At 34.1% G+C, this 26,435-nt stretch overlaps 2 protein-coding genes across 2 annotated transcripts in view; one reads left to right on the forward strand and one right to left on the reverse strand.

Moving 5' to 3' along the window:
- Window positions 1–2,846, reverse strand: part of LOC149420646 (membrane-bound alkaline phosphatase-like) — an 83,264-nt gene extending 80,418 nt beyond the window's left edge. The window contains exons 1-2 of the mRNA XM_089636255.1: window positions 2,752–2,846; window positions 1,656–1,906 (exon numbers count right to left, since the gene is read on the reverse strand). Of these exons, the coding sequence (XP_089492381.1) occupies window positions 1,656–1,906; window positions 2,752–2,830 (330 nt within the window). The 5' untranslated portion in view covers window positions 2,831–2,846. The remainder of the gene's footprint in view (window positions 1–1,655; window positions 1,907–2,751) is intronic.
- A 2,100-nt stretch (window positions 2,847–4,946) lies between these two features.
- Window positions 4,947–26,348, forward strand: LOC149420648 (membrane-bound alkaline phosphatase-like). The gene is made up of 7 exons (XM_089635977.1): window positions 4,947–4,988; window positions 22,577–22,769; window positions 23,705–23,874; window positions 24,069–24,384; window positions 24,818–25,159; window positions 25,399–25,621; window positions 26,282–26,348. The coding sequence occupies exons 1-7, from the start codon at window positions 4,947–4,949 to the stop codon at window positions 26,346–26,348; spliced, it is 1,353 nt and encodes a 450-aa protein (XP_089492103.1).
- The last annotated feature ends 87 nt before the right edge of the window (window positions 26,349–26,435 follow it).

Below are 26,435 nucleotides of genomic sequence, written 5' to 3' on the forward strand. Positions count from 1 at the left end.
AATATTAATTAAATCTAATTCTACCTTATTTGCACTATAGAAACTTATGTACTTGTATCTCTTGTTTACTTACTCTCTAATGTCATTTCACATTCAAATGCCACATATATTTGTAATTCTTTTTTAAAAATATTTCTACGATTTTTACTGTGACATGTTATCATTGTTTATGGTATATTTATACCGTTGATATTAAATAAATACCTGTTACGAGCTTATTTCAACTTGATGACGAATTCAGCAAAAACTTTGCTTGTGTGCCAAGAGATGGCGCTAGTAGTTTTGTATTACCAGAAAGGAGTTAAAATAAATATTTTTTGATTAATTTAGTTGGTTCTATTAATAATAATAACATGGCATTTATATAGCGCAGTTTAGTGTCATTTCACTTCAAGTGCGCTTAACTACAACACACTTAAAAACGGTAATTCAGTATTAGTGGTCATGTTATTAAAATTATTCCCACAGTGAGCCTTACCTAATACAGAACTAATATTATAACATTAAATATACTGTTTATACAAAGTGAAGACAAAACTTGGAATAACAATAACAGCAGGACAGGACAAAACAAGAATATTAAAACTAAAACATAATATAAAACAGGAGTCAGTTTGTGCTCAGAAATGAGAATCTTCTGAGCAGACATTTTAAAAAGGTAGGTACAATAAGGAGGCAACCGAAACCAAACAATTACCGGAAGTTTTAGAATATGGCTTATTATAAATATTGAAAAGAATTTAAGATTTATAAATGGTATTTTTAAATAATTTTGTTTTTAAAGCCCGTTTAAATTCAGCCAAATTCTGGAGATTAGTAAGAGCTGAGGGAAGTCAATTCCAGTTGAGCGGGCCTGTTACACTAAAAGAGCGATCATAGTAAACTCCTCAATTTGATCTAGAAAGTTCGATTAGACGATTATTAACATCTAGATCTGCTGACCTCAGGGTAAGCTGTCTATTGCTCAAGTTTTGTCGGACACATAGTTCCGATATAAATAGGCTGGCGCAATTCCTTGCAATGATTTGAAGGTCATTAAGTAGATCTTAAACTCTATTCTTTCAGGGCATCAAAGCCAGTGAAGGCGTGAATGTGGAAACAGGATAATTCTTATAAAATGTTTTTAAAAGTGATTTCGGAATTAACACTACGTTATTTATGCGAGGTTATAATAGATTATCACTCTTTAACAAATTGCAAAAAATAATAATCAGGTATGTACCTCGTACCAGTCTAGAATCCAATTCAGAATCAAAACATTATTTATTTTTTCAATGTAATCAGATCTAACTGGACTTCCCAAACATCCTCGACATTTCCCTCTTCTTCTCCACATATCATTAAGTCAACATTTGCCACAGTTGGGGAATGCTCCACAAACTTTGGGCAGTTGAGAGTCTTGTGCGGTAATAACAGAGAATATTTCCGAAGTTTAGGACAACATGGTTTTCATCACTGATAGAAGTGGGTTAAGTCAAACTAAATTTTCTTCCTTTCTTATTTTGAAAATGAAATATTTTTGATGATTTGTTGAAGGCAACGGCAAAGACAAATGACAGAAGTTTGCATGTGGTTTAGTTATGTTCAAGGTGTTTCCATTTATTGATGATTTAACGGGAATTTCTCGAAAAATAATTAGGTAAATAGATGGGTACCTTGACCATCCCAGTGATGGGGAAGTTTTCAAAATCCAGCGGCGTCTCCTTCATCAGGGCTTGTCCCATGTAGGCTCTGCTCGCCCTCAGCGTGTGAAGAGACATGCCACCCCCCACCACCAGCACGGCCGAGCGCGCCTTGCTTACGTCATGCCACGAATCCAAGTGCTCGGAAAGCGTGTCTCTCGCGCGCGCGTTCCACGTGCCCGCATGCAACTCGTCGGCGTTATTGGCCTCGAAGGTTTGATAGGCTGAAATAGAAACAGAAGATGTATGAGACGATGCATGAATGGGAATGAAGCTTGAATTATCTAGTTCTCAGTTTTGTGTGAAGTAGTATCGATTGTACATTTTACACGAGCCGAAGTGATCGGGTTGAAAGGACCCGATCTGTGATCAGGTATTTTAACACATAGATAAATGCTATAAAATCATCGACTGCCCGCATTGTGTTAATGTTTGACGTAGTTACCTAGTAGGCAGACAATAGATAAATAAATAATTATGTAGACCGGGTTCTTGAGTTAATCTGAAATTGACTGTTACTGCGGTTTCAGGTTCCATTTACTGAAGACCGATACATAGAACTTATTCTTTGTGCAGATATTTTTGGAATCAACTCCCGGTGGCAGGAAGGTTTATCGGGATACTAATTGCTAATATTATCAAATTTGGATACTATTTACAATTACATCATCCTTATTTATACGTTGCGAGAATAAGATTCGATATGCCCGGTGTTCAAAATGTATACTACGGTCGCTCGCAACGCCTATCTTACTGAGCTGATGGGTTATCGATCAAATTATCGAATCTTTTTTTTAAATATCCCGTACGATCATCGGTGTTCGTGACCGGATTAAAGTGATCGGGTAGTTCACAATCGACTCAGAATTAGTGTGAAGTGGAGAAATGATAGGTTTTAATTCACTTGAATAATAGAGGTAGTGTCTGATAACATGACAGTATTTGAATTCCTTCTACCCGCTACGTCGTGCAACGAAGGAGGACATAGCACGTAGACAATTGCACCCGCAACTTAATAACGGTTATTGTTAATTATTTTGTTAGTTTACCAGTAATAATAAAGAAATACCTTTCACGTTATTCCGGCAGATGGCGCAAATAATTATTATTGCTATGAAAAGTGCGCGTACGGCTCGCTGTGGTTCCATGATGAAGTAGCCTTCGCAACTGTACAACGACTGATGTAATTTTCTTTATATTTTCATTTTGAACTGAGTTTTCCCGGAGGGCTAAGATCTTCGAATATAGTTTACATAATTTCATACAGATAAAGATAAGAATAATATTTTTAACGTAAAATTTTACGTTTTAATTCAATAAAAAGCAGCAGATCTATAAAGGAGATTAAAGACAGTGCCACGGGTTTGAAATCTAGAGTCACGAAATTTTTTTCATAGTATTTACGATAGATATAAAATAATTTTTTTTTTAAATACGCAATTTTGTTTAACAAGTCTCATTAAAGGACCTCATTAATACTTACTGCGTTTTAAGCACTAAATTTAGTTACGGCATTCATGGTCATATTATATGTTAATTAATATTAAATTGATTGTAATAGCCTTTGAACGATATAAACATACCTTAAAATTTAATCTTTGAAGAAGAAGACAATATCAATAAATGTAAACATGAAACATAAAAGATACAGATAATAAAAAGGTAATCAGGGAACAAAATAGGGACCTTATCCGGATAATGTTCGACATAATTCAGCTGCATTGCAAACCTCCTGGCTAGCCGCCTCACTTCCAGGAGACCCTATTGGACTAAAGGTGAATGTCTGCCTATGTATCGACAGTCCCCTAAACTCATGGCGAACCTAGTGGTAGACTTCGGAGGTGAAAAATAAACACCTCGTTGTGGACCCATCTATTAAACTGCCAGTGTTTTCCCTCACTCGGAAGACATGGACCTCACTAAACCGCATCCAATGCTGTCACAGCCGTTGTGAGTATATGATTCTGAAATGGAGCTTAATGAATTATGTGTATGTGGATCTATTTAAAAAAAACAGAACACATCGTAGAAGGTAGTCCTCTTAGTCTGTTCTCCGGAAGCACATCTGTGCTGAACCAAGTGAATTCTGATGCCGTCAACTGACTAGATAATATCTCAACATCTCACTTTGACCTGCACTAACTATCCAAATCTATGCGAGGAAGAAAAGGAAAACGAATTCAAACAGATAGATCATGGATAATCCACTCTCCAGGTCACGGCACCATCATTCTACAAAAAAAATACATAACCCTTTATAATCAGCCTAATAAACTAACATGGTAGGTTCAATAGAACACAAGAAATACTTACAATTTATGAGTATAAACAATCTTCAGGCAAACAATTCGGTAAATGTTTGCATTTAGTAGTAAAACCTCAAATTCACAAAATTTCAAACAATTACAGTAACAAATACATCGTTAATGAATCACATTACTAATTAAAACCTTGTACTGTTGATCAAATTAAAAGATGAAACTTATAGATCTACCGTTGATATTTTTGCTGTAATCTGGCTTAACTGTTTAGTCAAGGAGAAGGGGCTTGAGGTGACAACGGAGCTATCAGCAATACGCCAATGAGCCTTATGGGTACCGGTAACCTATTATCCAAGCTTCGTTAAGTAAGATTAAAAAACCAGACCACGTAGCCATTTGTATTATGAGGTAAATTATGCAAACAGAATACATTAACAATGGGTTATAAAAACGTGCGGCTGTAGCGGAAAATTGTCACAAAAACACTTTTCATTGCCGTGACAGAGTTTCCAATCTATTAAGTCATTGAAACTCGCCGTCACACGACGCTAATCAAAATATAAACAGGTAAATAGAATGCACTTTGTAAAAAGAGGCAACTCTTCTGTAGTAAACTATAGAATTGACACTGTTGGAAACAAAAACTTTTCATTTGCAATAATTTAAAATACTGTTAATTCAATTATTTAAGAAACGAGACTGCGTAACCAACAAATATTTTGTTTTATCGATAAACTTGTCAGAATTCAGATTGAATTCTTAACCAGCAGGCAAATTCAAGAATATCTTTGGGCAATAGAGTAGTTACCATCCTCATCCTCACAGGGGTAGCGGGTTCGAATTTCAGCGTGCGCAAATTCGTAAATGTTATTTAATACACAAGTAATTTTTATTAATTCATAATTTATTCGTTTTAAATAATACACAAATAGTAAATTTGCGACGTCTTCCAGAGTGGTGGATAATTTCAGTATCACCATTCAGGATTGAAACATTGCTTGAAATGGCTTTTGTGAACAGACCTGAAGAGCCAGGTACTCACCAAGTAAAAGAAAATGATTTAAAATGATGAAAACGATTCCTGCTTTCAGATCTTTGCATAATACGAGTATATTAATGTTGTTACTTTGAACAGTATTTGTATAATGCTGCGATGACGGCCTACATGACTGAGTGGTTACAATCCTCGGCTAAATATTGACCGGTCGGTGGCCGAGTTGACATCGCGCTTGGGTCCCACCCAGGCGTAGCGTGTTCAATTCCTCGGCTGGCTAAGTCCTCCATCACAACACAAGCAACATTTTCCGCTGACAAGCAACATTTTGACTGACCTAATATGTTTGCATAAAATTATCCACGGCCATCTTGATACCTCATTATGTTTTATTTTTATTTTATTTTTATTGAATATATAAACACATTACAATAATTTACAAATGTAGATATTTCGAGGCTGATTGCGACAAAAATATCAATTTTTAACAAAAAATTGCCCATCTCAAATGAGAAATTATTTCTCGTGTTTGAGTTGGGGAGTATTTGTGAGTCATTATGGTTTATAGGTTGTAAAATTTCACTAGTTGATGTAGCTAAAAATTAACAAATAGCTATAAAACTAGATGATAAATTTGATAACACTATATAATTAAGAAAATAAGAAATTTAATTACAAACTAAAAAATGTCTTAGCAATATTGAAATAAATGTCCCATTGAAATAAAAATTAACAATTCCCATTGCTTAAGACACCATTTTCACCTGAATATATTCAAAAATAATATCGCCTATTTTAGCCCTCTGACCCAAATGTGTCGACTGTATAGTAAAATTGAGTGTGCAGAAGTAGATATTTTCGTCAATAATCTATATAGTTTCAAAAAAAATGTTTAGATAATTATATTATGTATCACTGTAACTCTCTTGTATCTCCTAGTATTATTTGTCATTTTAGTGAACTTATGTATAATTTTATATTATTATTTGTTTGGTTTTTAATTACATTTTTACCTGTATGTATGTAATTTCTAGATTTTTGCCTTTAACTTAAGTGAGTTTTTCTAACTGGATAGTTCTCGCGTAAGTGAGAACAACTTAAAAAACCCAGTATAATTAAATAAATAAATATTTCCAGCACGTTCCAGAGTGATAGATAGTAACATCCTGGTGAAAGACTACCAATAAGAATCGAAACGTCGCTTGATATGGCTATAGCCGTGTTTGGTGACCAGAAATGGTTTTTTTTTTTTTTTTTTTTTTTTTTTATTATCAATATAAAGTTTCTTTTACAGGTTTTTTTTTCGGTGTCTGTCTCACTAGGATAAACCTGTGTCGAGACAGACGTATTTGATACATTAAAAATGTTTACATATTTTTTGATACATTAAATATTTCACTACATTAAATGACATTGTGAAAAAGATAGAAAATAATAAATAATAATAATAAATGATACATTTGTTAATCAGCATCTAGTTGGAGTACATACTTATGTAGGGATTTTTATAAAAAAATTTATCATGGATCTGTCTTGGCTGATGATCCAAGATTTGATGTCTGTTTTATATTTCAGAAAGAAATCGTTCAGTCTAATGGCTAGTGGGAGAGCATTATATAGCCTTGTTGCAAAATATCTAAAGTTTCTCTGGCCAAAAGTTGTTTTAGCGAAAGGGATTTGTAAGAAATTATGTCCTTTTGTTCTAGTATCACGAGCAGTTTGGATATTGTCAAAAGTAGTTTTGTGTTTGAAGAGGTATGTTAGTATGTTTTTGGCATAAAGTTGCCTAATGTCCATAACACAGATTTTCCTAAAGATTTCATCCGAACTGCTTGTGATTGGTAGTTTGAGGATAATCTTTATTATAAGTTTCTGAGCTTTAGATATTGGATCAATGGCGGCAGCGTTTGCTCCTCCCCATGCTATGATACCATACTCTATTAAAGATTGACAAAGTGCATAGTAGATTGTTTTGAGCTGGCTTAGGTTGAGAAAGTTGCGAGTTTGTCTAAAAAAATAAATGAATTTTCTAAGTTTGTTTGCTGTAGAGGTTATATGTTCTTTCCACTTTAAATTGCTATCAAAAATAATACCTAAGTATTTAATTTTAGTTACCTGTTCTAAATAAGGGCAATCACATATTATCGGATTTGTCAGGTTGCAAGCACAAATTTTAATTTGATTTTCTGGGTTTCTTAAGGAAGGATTAATACTAAATTCAATGTATTTAGTTTTGGTCACATTCATTGTTAGTGTATTATTGTTTAACCATCTTTTAACCACAGTTATGCCCCTGTTAGCTTTTATGTATACATCATTCCAATTGCTTGATTTGAAGAGGAGAATCGTATCATCAGCGAAACTTACAATTTTGGCATCTATTTGAAGATTACATAATTCATTTATGTATATTAAGAACAGGGTAGGACCTAAAACACTTCCTTGAGGCACGCCGTAGCTAATTGGTAATTGATTGCTATTGCAGTTGTTGATTTTCACACTTTGCTTTCGGTTTGACAGGTAATCGCTAATAATAGTAAGTTCATCACCATTTATACCAATATTAGATAGTTTTTGTAAAAGTTTAGAGTTTAGGTTATTCAGGCACTTCCCCATCTTCCTCTGCTCCATCCCAAATTGGGAATGCCATAGTCTCACTGGCTCCGGACTTTTAGGAGCGGTTGGGACTCATTTTACATTTTATTAATATATTAATTCCTATATCTGTGCTAGTGGAACCGTCGGAATGTACGGAATGGGAGGGTTGAGGTATATTTGCATATTCACACCTATCAAAACAGATGATGCAGTTTTGTATCGCTGCTGGGGGCCATCATCTCTCTGATGTCATCTTCAAGACTTATAAAAGAGATCCATAAACGGTATGATGTACCGAATAAAATAAAAAAAACCATATTCCTGAAAGATGCGCCGTGTTTTTTTGTAATATCTATTCAAAACTGCACTGTCTGTTTTTGCTGAACCTTGTAGATCGACGAGAGTATAATATAATGACGTGGGTTCTAAATAATAGGGAAAAACCTAAATATTACTTGGGTTTTTCCCGCTAGGAACTGCGTGGATAAAATGTGTCCGTAAGTCCGTCAAACAGTATCGAACAGTTGCCGCACCTGTACTAGAGAGATCGTCTGAAGAAACTTATTTAAAATTATTGAATTGTACCACCGTAACATATGCCTCTTAGTCTTCAAAATACAAAATGGACTTACTGGATACGAATCAACACGAAATTTATAAAAACTTATAAAGTGCACGAACACTATCCAAAAATGTAGTAAAGACTGAAAGTGGTAAAAAAAGCATAGACCATGAGGGTGGGAATAACACATTTACAATATCCTTCCCGATGGAAAATCAAGTAAAAAAATTGTTCTATCGTAAGATAAGTGAACAAAATTATTTAATTTAGAGTAATTGTTAAGATAAGATATTAAATATTATTGTTACATTATGTAAAATTCTTATGATTGTATATTTTAATATTATAAAGCTTTTATTTATTATTTAATATGAAAGCGAAATATTTTTATTTCACTTATTTTAGTAAATAAATTTCAGAGTGCTTTGAACCTCTGTAGTACCAAGTTCTACAATTTTTTTTAGTTATTTTTACAAATTAATAAATAATTGATGTTAATAAATAAAGGAAGCTCTGATGAAAACAATTTCTCTTAGGACCCATGTCTTCTTTAGGGATGATATGTGGAAAGTATTTTTAGGAAATGAAGGAGAAGAAGTTTTGGGAAGGTAAAATGAAGGAAGGGTGGGTTTGAAGGGTGGAATCTGAGAGTCATTGCAGTGCAAGGCGATGTTCCGAGAGAGTCATGCACGAGATGTCAAAAGATCTTCCTGATCCGATCCCCCGATCAGTATCTCCGCTGCCAAGACCTAGAATAATCTCACCCCCTGAACTACTTTGGGCGACCAACGGCAGAGGTGTTGGTTATTTAATAAATGGTTCCCGGGGCGGCGTACCCAATCACGCCTCTCAACGTATCTAAATAAAATACAACGTAAATAACTAGATTAAATCTTTCATAACATATTTATTCCAATAATTAATCTTAAACAAAACTTTTTTTCTGTTTTCATCGGAATAATTTTATTCGTCAATGTAATGTATATTATTGAGCTAACTAACTAATCATCACGCCGTTTCTCCGTAGGGGTAGGCAGAGAGAACGGACCGCCAAACAACTCGGTCTTGGCACACACTCCTTGCCTCATTCACATTCAAACATCGTCTCATACATATTCTTATGTTATTCCGACTCTTGATATGGTCCGACTCAAATATCTGAATCACTTCATCGTGCCATTCCTCAGGCGTCCCCGACTTATGCATAGAATATAATACTAATAAATCTAAACAAAAAATGAAATAGAACGAGAGAAAAACAAATGAAAAAAATAAGATAAAATAAGAAAATAAGATACAAAAATAAGTGAGGCCAATATTACTGGAAAACTTTGAAATGTAAAAATTATTGTACCAAAAATATAAAAAAAGAGACAGATAAATAAAAAGGTAAAAAATAAAAATATATATATATTAATGTTGTTAAACGTTAACTTGTTAACGTGTTACTTACAGTTTAATAAGCACGTACATTATTTTAAATGAAAGGTTATTTTTTCCACTTTATAACGTCAATTATTTATGTCAACTGTTTTCGGTTGTATAACATATATTTGTGTTTTACGAGTATGTATTAAGTAGAAATAGTTTCACTGTAGTAATCATTTAAGAACAAGTTAATACTGAACGAAAATCTAACTAAATCTAAACGAAAAATGAAACAGAACAAGACACAGAACTCTCAACTAGGAATCGAACCCAGGATTTCTATCTTACAGGGACAATACATAACCTATTTGTTTTTCTCTCGTTCTATTTCATTTTTTGTTTAGATTTATTAGTATTATATTCTATGCATAAGTCGGGGACGCCTGAGGAATGGCACGATGAAGTGATTCAGATATTTGAGTCGGACCATATCAAGAGTCGGAATAACATAAGAATATGTATGAGACGATGTTTGAATGTGAATGAGGCAAGGAGTGTGTGCCAAGACCGAGTTGTTTGGCGGTCCGTTCTCTCTGCCTACCCCTACGGAGAAACGGCGTGATGATTAGTTAGTTAGCTCAATAATATACATTACATTGACGAATAAAATTATTCCGATGAAAACAGAAAAAAAGTTTTGTTTAAGATTAATTATTGGAATAAATATGTTATGAAAGATTTAATCTAGTTATTTACGTTGTATTTTATTTAGATACGTTGAGAGGCGTGATTGGGTACGCCGCCCCGGGAACCATTTATTAAATAACCAACACCTCTGCCGTTGGTCGCCCAAAGTAGTTCAGGGGGTGAGATTATTCTAGGTCTTGGCAGCGGAGATACTGATCGGGGGATCGGATCAGGAAGATCTTTTGACATCTCGTGCATGACTCTCTCGGAACATCGCCTTGCACTGCAATGACTCTCAGATTCCACCCTTCAAACCCACCCTTCCTTCATTTTACCTTCCCAAAACTTCTTCTCCTTCATTTCCTAAAAATACTTTCCACATATCATCCCTAAAGAAGACATGGGTCCTAAGAGAAATTGTTTTCATCAGAGCTTCCTTTATTTATTAACATCAATTATTTATTAATTTGTAAAAATAACAAAAAAAATGTAGAACTTGGTACTACAGAGGTTCAAAGCACTCTCAAATTTATTTACTAAAATAAGTGAAATAAAAATATTTCGCTTTCTTACTAAATAATAAATAAAAGTTTTATAATATTAAAATATACAATCATAAGAATTTTACATAATGTAACAATAATATTTAATATTTTATCTTAACAATTACTCTAAATTAAATAATTTTGTTCACTTATCTTACGATAGAACAATTTTTTTACTTGATTTTCCATCGGGAAGGATATTGTAAATGTGTTATTCCCACCCTCATGGTCTATGCTTTTTTACCACTTTCAGTCTTTACTACATTGTTGGATAGTGTTCGTGCACTTTATAAGTTTTTATGAATTTCGTGTTGATTCGTATCCAGTAAGTCCATTTTGTATTTTGAAGACTAAGAGGCATATATTATGTTATATATATATATATATATATATATATATATATATTTATCCCCTCTCGTACTATGTTGATCTCGAGCGACGGTACGCCAGGTATATGTTGATCCGTTTGCATTTGTTGATCCACTCCGGATATGTTGATCCATTACCCGAGCTGGCATACATATGTAAATCCCTACAGATCAACTTGTGTCATCGAGATTTAGCTGTAAGCCACGCCCATTTTTCGGTCGCATATACATTTTAAACGATTTATTTTGTTGATCTATATATTTCTGACCAACTTGACGGCTTGCATGCATTGTAACTTGTATTTCGCGCGCGTTGTGGTACTTTTTAGATTCTGTTAGAACATCCATATTCTATGAAAATGACTTTGTACTTAAAGAGGATAGACTGCCTCACGCATATTTATATTGAAATGGAACTTTCGCAAACGTCAAATCCATGCTTAAAAAATCTTTTGAACTTGATTAAACAAAAATATAACTTTAATGCTTCATTTACTACGTTTCGTGACTAAGCAGGAGTGCCCGGGTTCATGGGGTGAGGTTCATTGAGTCATTTTAAAAGAGAAATTTTGAACATTGATTGAATCAAATTTTATTTTAATGTATCTTTTACCATCTCTCCCGACGTAAGTTTCTTGTAATGATTAAGTTGAAACAAAGCGTAATATCCATAATTTGTGCCTATTAAAATTGCGGCGATTAGATTGGTGAGAATTTAATTTTTCAAATTTTAAATTAAAATTGCTGAAAAATTGATTCCAATTTGTTTTTTATTAAACATGGCTAAAGTCATTTCAAGCACCGATTCCAACCAACGATGTTTTAGTATATGTTCGTCAATCAACAGGAGCCATAATGTCTGTACATCAGAGCCCTCGAGAATTATTACAATTATGTATACCGCCGCCCCGGGAACCATTTATTAGATAACCAATACAATTTAGCGAGACAGTTGTTTATTTTTTGTATTTTTTTACATCGTCTCCACACAGGAGGCCCTTAGGAAAATCTTAACTCTCAAGGCCTATGTCATCTTTGTGAATGCTGTGTTGGGGTATTTTGAAAGAAAGGAAGGACAGTGAGTTCTGGGAAGGAAATAGGTATGATGGGTGGGTAGTAATCTGGGGGTCAGTGTGTTCGAGTGATAAACATAAAAATCCAACTCTCCTACTGCGTTGCAAGGCGATGCGTTGAAAAAGGATTAATCGATCCGGCCCACCACGCATTTGGTAGGCAAGCGCATCCGCCGCCAAGAACCGAACAAACCTCACCCTATAAACCCGGGCACTCCTGCTAAGTCACCAAACATATCAAACTACTTGAGGTGGCTCTCGACTAGCAATCCGAAGGTCGCGGGTTCAAATAAATTTTATTAAAATTAATTTGCACTATTTTACAATTAGTGTTTGGTGACCATATCTGAATAGCCAGGTTCTCTCCCACCTTCCTCCTCCTCATCTCCTTCGAGGTCTCCTTTGAGGATGCCATAGTCTCACTGGCTCCAGACGGGAGCGGTTAGGACTGTATAACTCTGGTGCGGTATTCACACAAGTTTTTATTTGTAAAAAATGAAACAAATATTATAATCAGATATCATATTTCCTACAAAAAGCCACAGCTGCTAACTTCGAGAAGTTGAATAAACTATTTTTAGCACACAAATGGCAGAAGTAGAACTAACACGTGCAGTTTATAGTAATTCCAACTAAAAGATAAGATAAAACACTTCAATATATTTTATTTAAATTTTGATAATTCCTTCATGCTTCATGCTTTAGTGTTTAATAAAAAAATACAAATCATATCACAATACATCTCAACTTAAAGGTGGATATGTTTTTATACACAAAAAAGGTTTATTTGTATATTCTCTGTATGAAAACTATTTTCGTTTCAAAATAATACTGTATTGAAAATGTGATCAGACCAAAACTTCGTTGTTAAAACAATGCAGCTGCGGACTGGCGGGGTATTATTATTAATATTATTACTCTAAGCTGCCGGGATGTGACAACACCCTGATTATAATACATTTAACCCATATAATAATTATAATTTTATTTGTTTTGTCTTTGATAATCAACGGCTATGGAATTCTGCGTCTTGCCACCGCGATACTATTGATTACTAAACACGACGAAATATTTCAAAACGACTTATTAACGATTCCAGAATGTACTTTATTCATAATTGTTTTAAGAATTTATCTGTTTCTTCAGACAATTTATTTTTAAAAGTGCTTATAAAATACGTTTTATTACTTATCCACTGGAGCCATTTCTGCCATATTTTGCCAATATTGTGCAATATCTTAGTTTTACCTCTAGGTACACAATAGAGTGGGTACTTATGGAATCTAAAAATACGGGATTATTGATTAAATCTAGGTGGATTCGTTAGCTTTAAACCGCATTTAGTAGTTTATATGGTTTCTATGTTAATGTTTTTGGGGGATGATTATACCGGTACAATTGACCCCGTATTACAACTAAACTCCAGTTTCTGTGAGTACAGCTCCCAAGTTTTATAAGCTCAAGTGCATGTCCGTCCGTAACACTTAGTCAATGTACTTATTTGTTCGTTGTCCTCTCTTTCCTAATGTGAAGGTGCTATTATAATTTTAATCAATATATATACATGTTATTTGGGGGAAAGTTTTATCTCAATCATAAAAAAAAAACTTTTTCTCTTTATTTTTTTATTGAGATTAAAGCAAACTATCATATTAACATTAATTTGTTTTGTTATTTTATAACATTAAATAGTTACGGTTCGTGATAAAACTGATTTACTTGAGGCCAGATAGTGTATTACGTTAAACATAATTGAAATTTTGAAAAGTAATTTTTTCAACTAATAAAAAAATATTATTTTCCTCGTCATTCCGTAAAAGCTGCAATGACCCCGGGGTCGGGATCATTGCAGCTTTTCACTCGATCGGTTTATGAGTATATAGCTTAATTTATATGAGATTAAATAAATAAGAATTTGGTAGACAACTAGTTTTCTGCCGTTGATTATGAGTATTTTTATCGTAAGCCTAAGTTTTTATCGCAAGACGTAGAAAATGCTTAAAGTCAAATTGGTTCAATTGGCCCCATATAATATTCATTGGGCCACTGTGAAAACAACTTCACATAAAATATAATCGAACAAATTGATTAAATATAATTGCATTTGTAACCACCTTGTAGCTGTTTTTTTAGTTTATGCTTTACAGAAAGATGCCGACTTCCGGTCGTATTGTTTTATAATATTAAATATGAGATGATTTTAAAAGAATCATCTTTAGAGCTATTCGAAACATTCGCAAAAATCAAATCCATAAAAAAATCATAACTTAGCAGGGGTACACTGTTGCGTTTGCTCAGCTACTACGTGGCGGGCCGGATCGAAAGAGACTGCTTGAGGGATACCTTTTGGCCATTAAAATCTAAAATGGCGGCAAAAGGAATAATATTATATGGTATATTTTGAACTTCTTACCACCTCTCCTGATTACGCTTCGTGACTTAGTAGGGGTGGCCGGGTTCTTGATTATAATGGGTAATTATTTAAAATGGGTAATCAATGGATGATTGAACGCGGTTGGAGATAACAAAAAACTGTCCAAAGAAGCGAAACTCCACAATGGAGTGCTGGTACCTACCCTAATATATGGAAGTGAGGCATGGAACTGGCAGAAGAAGGCTGAAAGTAGACTGAATACTGTAGAAATGAGATCCCTGAGGAATATGTACGGTAAAATCATTAACCTGGAAGAAGAAAATAAGCTCAGCTAAGTTGGCTATGGGGGCTACTTTTGATAAACTGAAAACTAGAGATTATAAACTGAATACTTCAACAAATTGTGTGGACAAGAGGATATGGAAGGTTTTAAAAAAAAATGTTTAGCAAATAAAACATTTGTACCACAAAGCTGTCATATGGCAGCTTGTCTGTAGGTTCTACCAATTAAACATTCTTAATATGATGTCTAAGAAAATATTTGTATATAAATACATTTATAGTTTAAAGGAAATAGATCACATAGTCACATTAGATAATTTAAATTATATCTATAAAATTTATAAAATATCTCAATATACCTGCCTAATAACAAAATATGTAGGCAGATACATTAAAAAATTCAATGAAACATGAAATTTTTGTTAATTAACCACAGCTTTATCATTTTAGGGCATAGTTTCTCATTTTTTTTAAATTTTAAGTTTTTATTGATTGTATTGAAAATCACTGGTTTTATATTTATTTAATATTCGATTAGTTTTTAGGCCCTTTCTTTCTTTAAATCTTGTGGTATGTTTGTGCACCAGTTTGTGTTTGTATGAGCTTTTCCCCATGTTATCCATAATAGTAGTGAACCAAAGGAGACCTTTTATTGTAAGTAGGTTACAATAAATGGTTTTTTAAATTACCTTTTATTTAGTATTACAATTTGATAGAAAGCCGAAACGCACCTAGAATCGGCGTTTAACGGAGACCTTTCAAATGTAAAAAAAAAACAAAACTACACTGTCTGTTTTGCTGCACCCTGTATTCGATTTAGTGTATATTATTTATTTTTAATCCCCTCGAATTTGAAGTATTTTTTATATAGTTGAAAACTGTTCCTTACTGACGTTTGAACAGCCAAACCAACCTTAAAATAGAGCCCACGTGGCATACAGTAGGTCACGTGAGCTTGAACTCGTTTTCGCAATCAAATTAACTAACTAAAATCGAGTAATATTTTTGAAATATGGATTTAAGCAACTAACGATTAGCTAACCATTTCCTGAAAATAGCGTGCTCGAGCTAGAATCGTCACTGTCAGTTTCAAATCAAAATTTAATGCTTGGGTTTGCCGGTTGGATCGGCCATTTGCCATAAAAAACACATTTAATGTGAAATTTGATTAAAATAATTAATAGCGTACAAAATTAAGACATTTTTATATAGTAATATATATTCACTTGCTATCAAAGCCAACGGATATAAATATATACATATATATAAAGACAGTTATTTATCTTTTTAATTTCTACTGTAGGGTAAATTATGGGGAGTTTACATCTCCCGAAAAATAATAAGAACATTACTTTTACCTACATTCATGTGAGGATCTCCAGCGGTCTAGCCGCCGGTTTAGCCCTAAATCCCCTCTAACGCACGCGGCCTGTTTTGTTCATTAAATTATTGTAACGTGAGTTTTGTTAAAATAAAAACTAAATTGAACATATCCGAATTCTCATTTTTACACACCGAGAGTAATCACGCAACCTTGGATTCTGCGGATTGGAGAACCACAGAATCATTTAGCCAACAACCCATTTAAATTGGCGATAGTCACAATCCTCCAAACTACCATCATGTAGAATCACCTCCCGAAGTTAGCGCACCTTATCCCCGGACGCCTTGTATATATATATATATATATATATATATATATATATATATAGGTCCCACAACATTTATTGCGTCCGTGCGTAAATCCGTCTTTGGGCGTCCAGCACTTCTAGTTCTTTTTTTTAGATTGTTTTTGTGAATATTGCACTATGTTTTACTCACGATAATCGCTAATATCATATTTTTTTAATATTCATAATAATGCAGGTTTTGATGTTTATTACACTTTCATACATTTCTAGCGTCACGTACATACTCACGTCCGGGTGTATATTTTTTGTATATTGAAGGTTCCTTTTAATATAGGTTTCACGTCCGTTCACTCTAATTTAATTGTTACGTCTGCCGTATATTGCTGACTATTCTAATAAAGGTTTCACGTCCATACTGAATAATATATTCTTGCGTCCGAGTGTATATTATTTGTTTGTTACATGGCGTTTTGAAGTTCGATTTAATTTTTACGTCTTCCGTATATAAGGCCCTTAAGACTCTTGGATTTGTTTTGAGAGTTTCAAAAGGTAAATTTAGGCCGTTGTTATGCCCCTTATATTATTAAACCCCTTAGGATTACATGACTTATTCTGATATGGGAGATATATTTCACCTTAAAAATAATCAATATAAATATTGTTTATTTTAATTCTTTTATATATCGAGACAAATAGACATCTATAATTTTTGCAATCTTTTCTTTATTTTGAATATCTACTTATGTGGGACTTCTTATCATTTTTACCAATGTATCTTATTTTATTATACGCTTTTGTTGTAACATTTTATTTTTTTTCATTCTATTTTGTTTTCTGTATTGTTTTAATTTTGAAGAATTTATAATAACTGCGATACTCAGCTATTAAACTAGAATGTAAACGTCTATTAGGTGTAATAAATAAATTAACAAATAAATAAACAACACAAAATATTTCTTACTTTTCTAGTGAAGTTTTCACGTTCATAGTGAATAAATTAATTAATTACAGCATCTGTGGTTGAGAGATAAGACTCTCGACTCGCAATACGAAGCCCGTAATCTGACGGTCAAACCCGGCGTGCGCAAACAAATTTTTATTTGTTTGTATTATTTCACAATTAATACATTAAACATAATATAAAGTGTGTTTGCAGCACGTTCCAGAGTGAAATATACTCTCAGTATCGCCCTGGTGTGTGACCACCATTCCGAATGGAAACGTTATTTCCAAGCTTTTGCCGTATTTGGTGACCAGATATAAATAGCCAGGTACTTTTCTACATTTCTCTTCCTCATCTTCTTCCCCTCCCCAATACCTTCACCCTAGAACTCAGATTGGGGATGCCACAGTCTCGCTGTTCCAGACGGGAGCGGTTGAGACTTTTGTGAGGTATATAAAAAATATATGTATATATATTTATGTTTTATTTTTTTGACATCCAGAAACACACCAGACCTGATAACAAACTGTCTGTTGATAGTGAGAAGTTTGAATGAATATCTTGTTGCACCTTGTATACAAACGTACCTACTGGGCGCAGGCGTGCGACAATTTTTTTTACAACGATATCCTTAGTAAAAATGTATCATTTCATAACGCGCCAGTTCGCTCCATTGCAGAGGGCGGTCGGACATTTTTAGGTCGGGATATCAATTTACCGTCCACTGTAAACCATCTTACAAAAATGTCCACCCGCACAAGGCGCTTTTTAGTTCTGAGTGCTAAGTGGCAACGTTGTAAATGAACTGAATGTTGCCAAATCTGGCGTTTTGCTTCACCAAGGACTCAAACAATACATAAAAATGTACAAATTCGCCAACGGCCATGGGGACGCAATACTATCGACGAAATGCGTGGACGCAGCACGGCCGTCGTTATGTATAGAAAATAATATCTACTCGTGATTGGTCACGAGGATACAATACCATCGACGCAGAACTTCTGTTGTTACGTATTCAATATAATAACATCTGTTTTTATATTTAACTTAATTAGTTCAACCTCAAATTGCAATATTTTAATTAATGAGTTAAACTTATTAATACCATTAAGTTCAAAATAAAAATATTTTTTTTATTTTTTATTTCTTAACATCTTTAGTGTTACAATATTTACAACATAATATTAAATAATATTTAAATCACTTTTCTGATAAGTAAGATGCTTGTGCTTAGGAGAGGACAACAATATATTTTTACATATTTATATTGCAAATATTATTACAAAAACTATTAATAGCCTTACAAGAAAATACAATAAAAGCAATAAAAACAGGTTAGTTATAAATAATACCAAGGAATGATAAGCAGAAACATAATATGTGGAGTTTATTAAGCAGAATTGATTTGAAAGTACCTACACGGCACACACGCTCATGTAATCTAGTAAAATAAAAATGCTTGTCTTAGAAGAATATGTTCAACATATGTATAATAACATTCTCTCTGATTCTATCTTCAATGTAACCAAAATAAATATAAAAACTATATTAAAAATGTATTAAACGTGTACCAAACTGCATAAAATGTTATTATATTATGTAATGACATATATTATGTAGTATAACGTTATAATAATCTTCTGTTTTAATAATCTCCTGTTATAATAATCTCCAGTTAAAATAATCTCATGTTATAATAATCTCCCCCTTGAATAACGTTATATTTTTTACAAAATGAAACAATACTATGTTTTAAACCACTTTATATTTATTTTATACAATATTTGGGTTCAATCCAAACCGGTCGACGAAATATAAATTAAAATAAAGTGGTTTAAAACAAAGTATTTGTTTTATTTTGTATGTAATGTCAAGCCACTAAGTGTTTGCTTTCTTCGATAAATTTAATATTTTTTAGTTCTTGTAAGTATAGTTTTTAAATTTTTACATACATAATAGAATAGAATATTGCGGAAATCTGCAATTGGTTTCTCAGTTAGGTAAATTACACGTGTATAAATGAACCACATTGTAAAATGTTGATTTCCCTGAAATAAAATAAATAAAAATAATAATTCAAAACAATAAGAAAATTTATTAGGTGGTATTAGAGAATTTTAAATTGTTTTTTTTTGTAACTGTCATAATTTTCCTCAGATATATCCAGGAGTAATTTATTGAATAATTTTATACCGTTAAATAAATAATGATGTTTTGCTGTTGTAGTTCGAACTAGTGGTACGGTTAGTCCTCCAATATAAATAATTATTTAGCTTAAAATTAATTATGGAATATTATTTTTATCAAATAAATCTTTATGTAATTGAAGTTCTTAATGTACGAGTGTTTTTGTCATAAATTTTTGTGAGAAGGGGAACCGGGAAACCTTGGAAAACATTTATTTGTTGGATAGTTATATGGCTTTTTGAAATATGATTTTTATTAATATTTTTTGAATTGTCACAAGTGGACGTAGGTATGATTTATACGCACCCCCCCCCCCCCCCGCAAACCACGATTTCATATTGTAGTAGTGTAGAATGTGCAAGTGCAAAATAAATACCTTTAAGTATTTTTAATGATAGAGTATTTCTAAGTCTAAAAAACATAAAGATGAGTTTTCTCATTCTGTCTACTGTGGAGTTTATTTGACTTTTCCATTTGATGTTATTATCGATAATTATTCCAATATGTTCACAGCCTAAGCACCCTGATCAAGTTTCTGAAGGAATCGCTTGGGTACCTACTGGACTATAAGGGTATAATAGAGCTATGTATTCGATACATGCGATTATATTAATTGGCTAATTATTTAGATTCATTAATTGACAAACAGTTTGCGTTACATATTGGTATTTCGTTAACATTGATTTCAGTAAATTTTTCTTTAGCATAGACTACAATTCCACTACTTTTATTTTTGTGATAATTTGTGACATATTGTTTGTAGTTTGGAATACTTGGTATATTTTTTATGTATTGCATGTGAGTGTGCCTCGGATAGTATTAAAAAATCTGGTTGTGGACATAATGTTTAATACATAGGTATACCAGAAGTTCGTCCATGTTTCAAATTATACTCCTTATGTTTAAGTGCAAGATTGTTAGTAGATTTATTATATTGTTCTAGATTTTAGTGCATTCGCTGTATGTTTCACATACGTATTCTTCTATATTTTGATTTTTTGTTGATTTCATTTAAGTTAAAGTTTTCATTGCATTTATGAAGGTGTGATAAAATATATAGTTATAATTCTATAAATATATTAATAATAATCATCACAATTTGTGTTACGATATTCTTGCTAGACTTCAATTCATATCTTGAGGTTTTTATTTTATTCTATAAGATTTATTTTATATTCAGATAATATTCGGGAACTTATAAATTGTTTGTTTAATTGACAACAATATTTAATTTAAAATAAAACAATAACTTTGTAAACACCACTTTTATTTTTATACTTTGTGCCGACCGGGTTTCGCTCCCAAAAAAAACGCTTTTTCTTTAAAAAAAAACAACAACGGACGCAATACTACCAACGTAATGCGTAAACGCATCACGATCGTCGTTATGCATTAAAAACTACGCAGGATGCTTCTTAGTTCTTAGTGTCAAGCGGCATCGTTGTAAATTAACCCAACGTTGCCAAATCTGATGATTTACTCAACCAAACGCTCAAATAATTTATAAAAATGTACTCGTGAATGGCCATGGGGACGCAGTACTATCGAAGTAATGCGTGGACGCAGCAAAATTGTCGTTATGCATTAAAAACCACGCAAGACGATTCTTAGTTCTGAGTATCAAGCGGCATCGTTGTAAATTAACCAAATGTTGCCAAATCTGATGATTTACTCAACCAAACGCTCAAATAATATTTAACAATGTATTCCAAATGGCCACGAGGACGCAGTACTATCGACGTAATGCGTAGACGCAGCAAGACCGTCGTTATGTATTCATAATAATATTTCAACGTGATCGGCCAGGGGGACGCAATACTATCAAAGTAATGCGTGGATGCAGCATGACCGTCGTTGTATATTCAAAATAATATCTACTCGTGATCGTTCACTGGGACGCAATACTATCGACGTGATGCATGGAAGCATCATGATTGTCATTATGAGTTAAAAATAGTATATTCTCATGAGCGGCTACGGGGACGCAGTACTATCGACGTAATGCGTGGACGCAGCACGACCGTCGTTATGTATATAAAATAATATCTACTCGTGATCGGTCTTGAGGACGCAATACTAACGATGTAATGCGTAGACGCAGCATGATCGTCGTTATGTATCGAAAATTATATTACTTCGTGGACGCGGCAAGATCGTAGAAATGAATAAAAACATACACTGCTCGATATATACATCGTGTAGAGAACCTGTCGGCAAAATGTCAAACGTTCAATATTCGTTTCCAGACATTTTGAGACATTTTTTGCTTCCACAAAAAATTTTGCCATACGATTCTACATGGGGTAAGCATCGTTCTGGCCAATTTTGAGGTAAAAACATTGCAGCGTCCGTATATCGGACGCTGTAAGTCGGTGGACGCTGCAATGCTATGGAGTTTTTAGGGGTCGGACGCAACAAATGTAGCGGGATATATATATATATATATATATATATATATATATTTATATATATATATATATATATATATATATATATATATATATATATCTGTACTCCACACAGCATCAAATTTACTTACCGCCGAGCTTGTGGGCACAATTGCTGTTGGAGCACCTGATTCCATTGACGGACATCCACGACATAGACACTACGACCTGGAAAGGTTCCGACAACCTCTAAACAATTCCGTCACACCTTCCAGTCTACAGTCACACCTAACTCCAGTTCCTTAGGCCCAAAGTTACGGTTTTTTTACTTACCGAAATATCTTCCAGAACTCTTGGGGTCAAATTTTAGGCCTGCTACCACTTCTTCGTTCAAACTACATATAAATGGACACATCACCAGTGTGTGGTTATGTAGTGCTTCAAACCATAGGACACATTGTAAAATAGTGTACCAGGTCTCAAGAACTTCTGCATCAACTAAATTCTTTTTTTTTTCAACAATCCTTTGTCCCTATTAATTTATGTTGTCTTAATATTTATTTCTTTATAATACATCTGAATTCATTTTATCACATCACTAGAAAAATTGTGAATGGCATAATTTTAATTTCAGACTTACTGCGTGAATGCCCAGGTCGCGGACTCTGCCTGTTCTGCCACCGCCTACCTCGGCGGAGTAAAGGCTAACGATGGAACCATAGGCGTTTCTGCCTCTGTGCAGTTTCAGGATTGCAAAGCGATGAATGACGAGTCTCACTTCGTCGATTCGATCGCATACCAGGCCATGAAAGCAGAAAAGAGTGCAGGTAAATACCCATTACTCATCATTTTGCAAACAACAACACTCATACGTACTACATCGACATTACAACTGGCCGCTTCTAAGAAATTCCTCCTCTCCCGCCGCGGTTCTTGTGACTAGTCCTCCATTGTATCTACAGTTCTACCAATTAAGCTCCCGTAAGTTGTAGCCAAATAACAATATTAGACAGCAGACGTTCTGAATAGAATGAGTCATTTAGTTTATCTCCCCAACCTTCTGAAATATCAATGGATTTCAATAACAGATTAATTGGGTAAACGTGCACTCTTGGTTTAAATTAAAACGTAGATAAAATAAAGAGCTGATTGTACTTTTCAAATGCATGTACATAAATCTAAAGACTTAATCCCCAAAATATGAGATATAGCATTTATCTCATTTAATAGTTATATCTATTCGTACGAAGCAGCTTATATTACAGAAAGGTGAACACTGGCGTCATAAAATCCTTGCTTTGTGTGGAACATATTTGACAAAATCATATACTTATCTCCCGTGCTTAGGGGTCTTTATACTTTCCCAAAATACATTATCATCCTAGGAATGCCAAAATATTCAGATCAGTGGCAGCAAATTTTATTTTGCAAATTTATACCACCTAATTTAGTTATATTGTACCAAAGAAGGTTCTAACAGGACACCCGGGAGGCAAACGAAAGGCGGGCAGACCTAGGCTGAGATGGGAGGACGATGTCAGGAAAGATGCCAGAGGACTACTCCATGTTGCAGATTAGAAGATGACGGCCGAGGACAGAGGGCGGTGGAGGCTCATGTTAAAGGAGGCCAAGGCTCGAAATGGGCTGTAGCGCCATTGAAGAAGAAGAAAAAGAATTTAGTTATATTTGTTGTTGTATGTAGACACTGAATAGTCCATAGCGGCAAATTAACAGAACTCAATAGCGTAATTTTATATTATAGGAATTGTTACGACAACTCGAATCACTCACGCCTCTCCATCTGGTGCCTACGCTCACACTTCCTGCAGAGACTGGGAAAGCGATGCTAATATGTTGAATGAAGCAGATCCTTTGGCTTGCCAGGACATCGCAACCCAGCTGATCAAAAACAAGCCAGGGAATATGTTGCAGGTATCGAAATCAGATTATATTATTTTATTTTCTTCCATATTCGAAATGACACAAGACGTTACATGACTGGCATTATTTAAATTTATGAAAATATTGAAGGTTGAGGAATGCAGATGACAACATCTTGGCAACAGAGAGTTATCATGATAATATTGGAGTTATTCAATTGTTCTAATGGAATATATTTTTTCAAGGTGATTCTTGGCGGTGGTCGTAAGAAGTTCTACCCAGTTGATGGCGGAGGCGAGAGACTCGATGGACAGAATCTTGTCGATGACTGGAAGAAGGGAAAAGCTAGTGCCGGTGGCAGCTACAGATACGTTGAGAATAAAGCGGAACTTTTGGTAGCTGTCGCCAATAAAACCGAAAACATTTTTGGACTCTTCCACGAAAATCACATGGACTATCATCTTTTGGCCGAAGCAACTCAGCCAACATTGGAAGACATGACAGAAGCGGCTATAAAAGTGCTATCCACGAATGAAAAAGGATTCTTCTTATTTGTGGAAGGTGGGTGGGTCTCTTAGAGCCATTCGCTTTATTAATATCTTGTGTCTAGAATCTCTAGAGACTTAGTATCTAGAGGTGGACTTGGTATCTGGAGCCGCCAATTGGACGTCTTCCCTGTGTATTTTGTACTAAAGTCACTGCACCGATATTTTTAGAACCTGTTCAAGCTATTCCTTAAGACGATAAGGGATTTGATGTCAAGCACACATTGTATTGTCAAGTTTCTAACTTAATTCCATTTAGTGATACCTGCTACTCCTCGAACATCTCATTTAGGCACCTTAAACCTTTCAACGCACTCCCACATACGTCATGTATACATGTTCATCATCCAGATTTCGTCACCACACATAAAAGTGGGCGATAATCTGAGTCGTTATCCGTGAACATATTATTATAAGTTGAGAAAATTAAACACATATTCATATTCTAGGCGGAAGGATTGACCACGCTCATCATGACACGCAAGCCCACCTCGCCCTCGATGAAACCGTTGAACTGGCAAAGGCAGTAGACAAAGCCTTGAGCCTAACTGATTCCGCTGATACGCTCATAGTCGTGTCTTCCGATCACAGCCATACCATGACGATAGCTGGATACCCCAGCAGAGGAAACGATATATTGGGGGCCGCAGACATTTACACAGCCGATGATAAGTTGGAGTACATCACTCTGAGCTACGCCAATGGTCCAGGGTACAGACCGGAATATATAAACGAGGAAACACTTAAGTTGGAACGCCCTGACGTCGCCAAAGAAGCAGATTTTATTGCACGTAAGTCCACGTACTGATTTGGTTTCGCCCGTAGCCAGTATTCTTATATTCTCAATATGTTGTTAATATTTAAATTGTGCCAGGTATAATCTGAACGATTACTTTTGAACGTTTTACTGTTCATCGGCTTACATATTTATTTTTCTGCTTGTTTTCTTATTTACTTACTGAATCAATTATTTGGTGACTTCTTTTAACTTTTCTAATTGATGTACCTACTTATTTTATTTATTTTTTAGGGAATCCTGAGGTATTATTCCCGGGTATGGTTCCAATAGACAGTGAAACCCACGGGGGAGAGGATGTGGCAGTGTTCGCCCATGGTCCATGGCAGCATCTCTTCACTGGCAGCTACGAACAGAACCTTCTTCCTCATCTGATGGGCTATGCCATGTGCCTTGATGAAGAACTTTATGATTGCTCTAGCGGTAACCAATTTAGTTCAAAACTTCAAATTTTAGTGTCTGTGTGGAGCGCCTTACTTTTAACTACATTGTTCTTACAACGTTAATGGTTTTAATGACAAATTAATATGAAATAAAGCGAGAAAAAATTGTCGAACACCAAAGTAATTAAAGTTCCTCACTTGCCTTAAAAAAATATAGACAAATGATGAAAATTCATTTTAAATTTGTGATATTGTACGTACCTATTTAATAAAAATAAATATGATTGATGGTAGACAAAGTTGGGAAAGATGCCTTGGCTTAAATGTGATTTGAGTTCATTTCCGCTTAGTTGTTCTGGGCAGGCAAAAGATGATTTTTCCGATGATAGCCAACTTTCGATAGGAAAGGATACCAGAGAACCTGACTAAAATATTTAATTTACCTGGTCATCTCATCCCATTACCCTTTTGGGGCGTTCCCGGCTAATGCTTCCATCAACTTACCTCAAATAATATTCTCAATCCATCCAGCTTTCTTCGCTCAATGTTATAAATATATATATGCTCAAAATAATAATGGTTGTTATAAAGATATTCAAAAAAATTTTGACTTTTGAAATTAAATGAAATGTCCCGAAACTAAATTTCACTACTTGAGTACTGTTTTCGAACAAGGTTATATGCCTAAGCATAATATATGGGTATTATATGCCTAATCATTCTTCATCTAACAGTTCCATGCCTCACTGCCACACACCAAGGTTGTTATCAGAACTTAAAAATGAACTGCTGGTGCCTTAATGTGGAAGATAATCAAAATACTGAAATGTATTCTATGATATGGGTATCGCAGATAATATTTATAAGAATGCAGTACCTACTTACATA

Source organism: Hesperophylax consimilis, chromosome 10, assembly GCF_061612785.1.
Source record: "Hesperophylax consimilis isolate HC1 chromosome 10, BYU_Hcon_1.0, whole genome shotgun sequence".
NCBI classification, from domain to species: domain Eukaryota; kingdom Metazoa; phylum Arthropoda; class Insecta; order Trichoptera; family Limnephilidae; genus Hesperophylax; species Hesperophylax consimilis.

Bases quoted from the DNA above. Each gene is read 5' to 3' on its own strand.
- LOC149420648 (XM_089635977.1), top strand. From the start codon at position 4,947: ATGGCTTTTGTGAACAGACCTGAAGAGCCAGGTACTCACCAA. The intron at 24,385-24,817 runs GTGGGTGGGTCT...TTCATATTCTAG, and splicing joins ATTCTTCTTATTTGTGGAAG to GCGGAAGGATTGACCACGCT. The intron at 25,622-26,281 runs GTCTGTGTGGAG...TTCATCTAACAG, and splicing joins TCAAAACTTCAAATTTTAGT to TTCCATGCCTCACTGCCACA.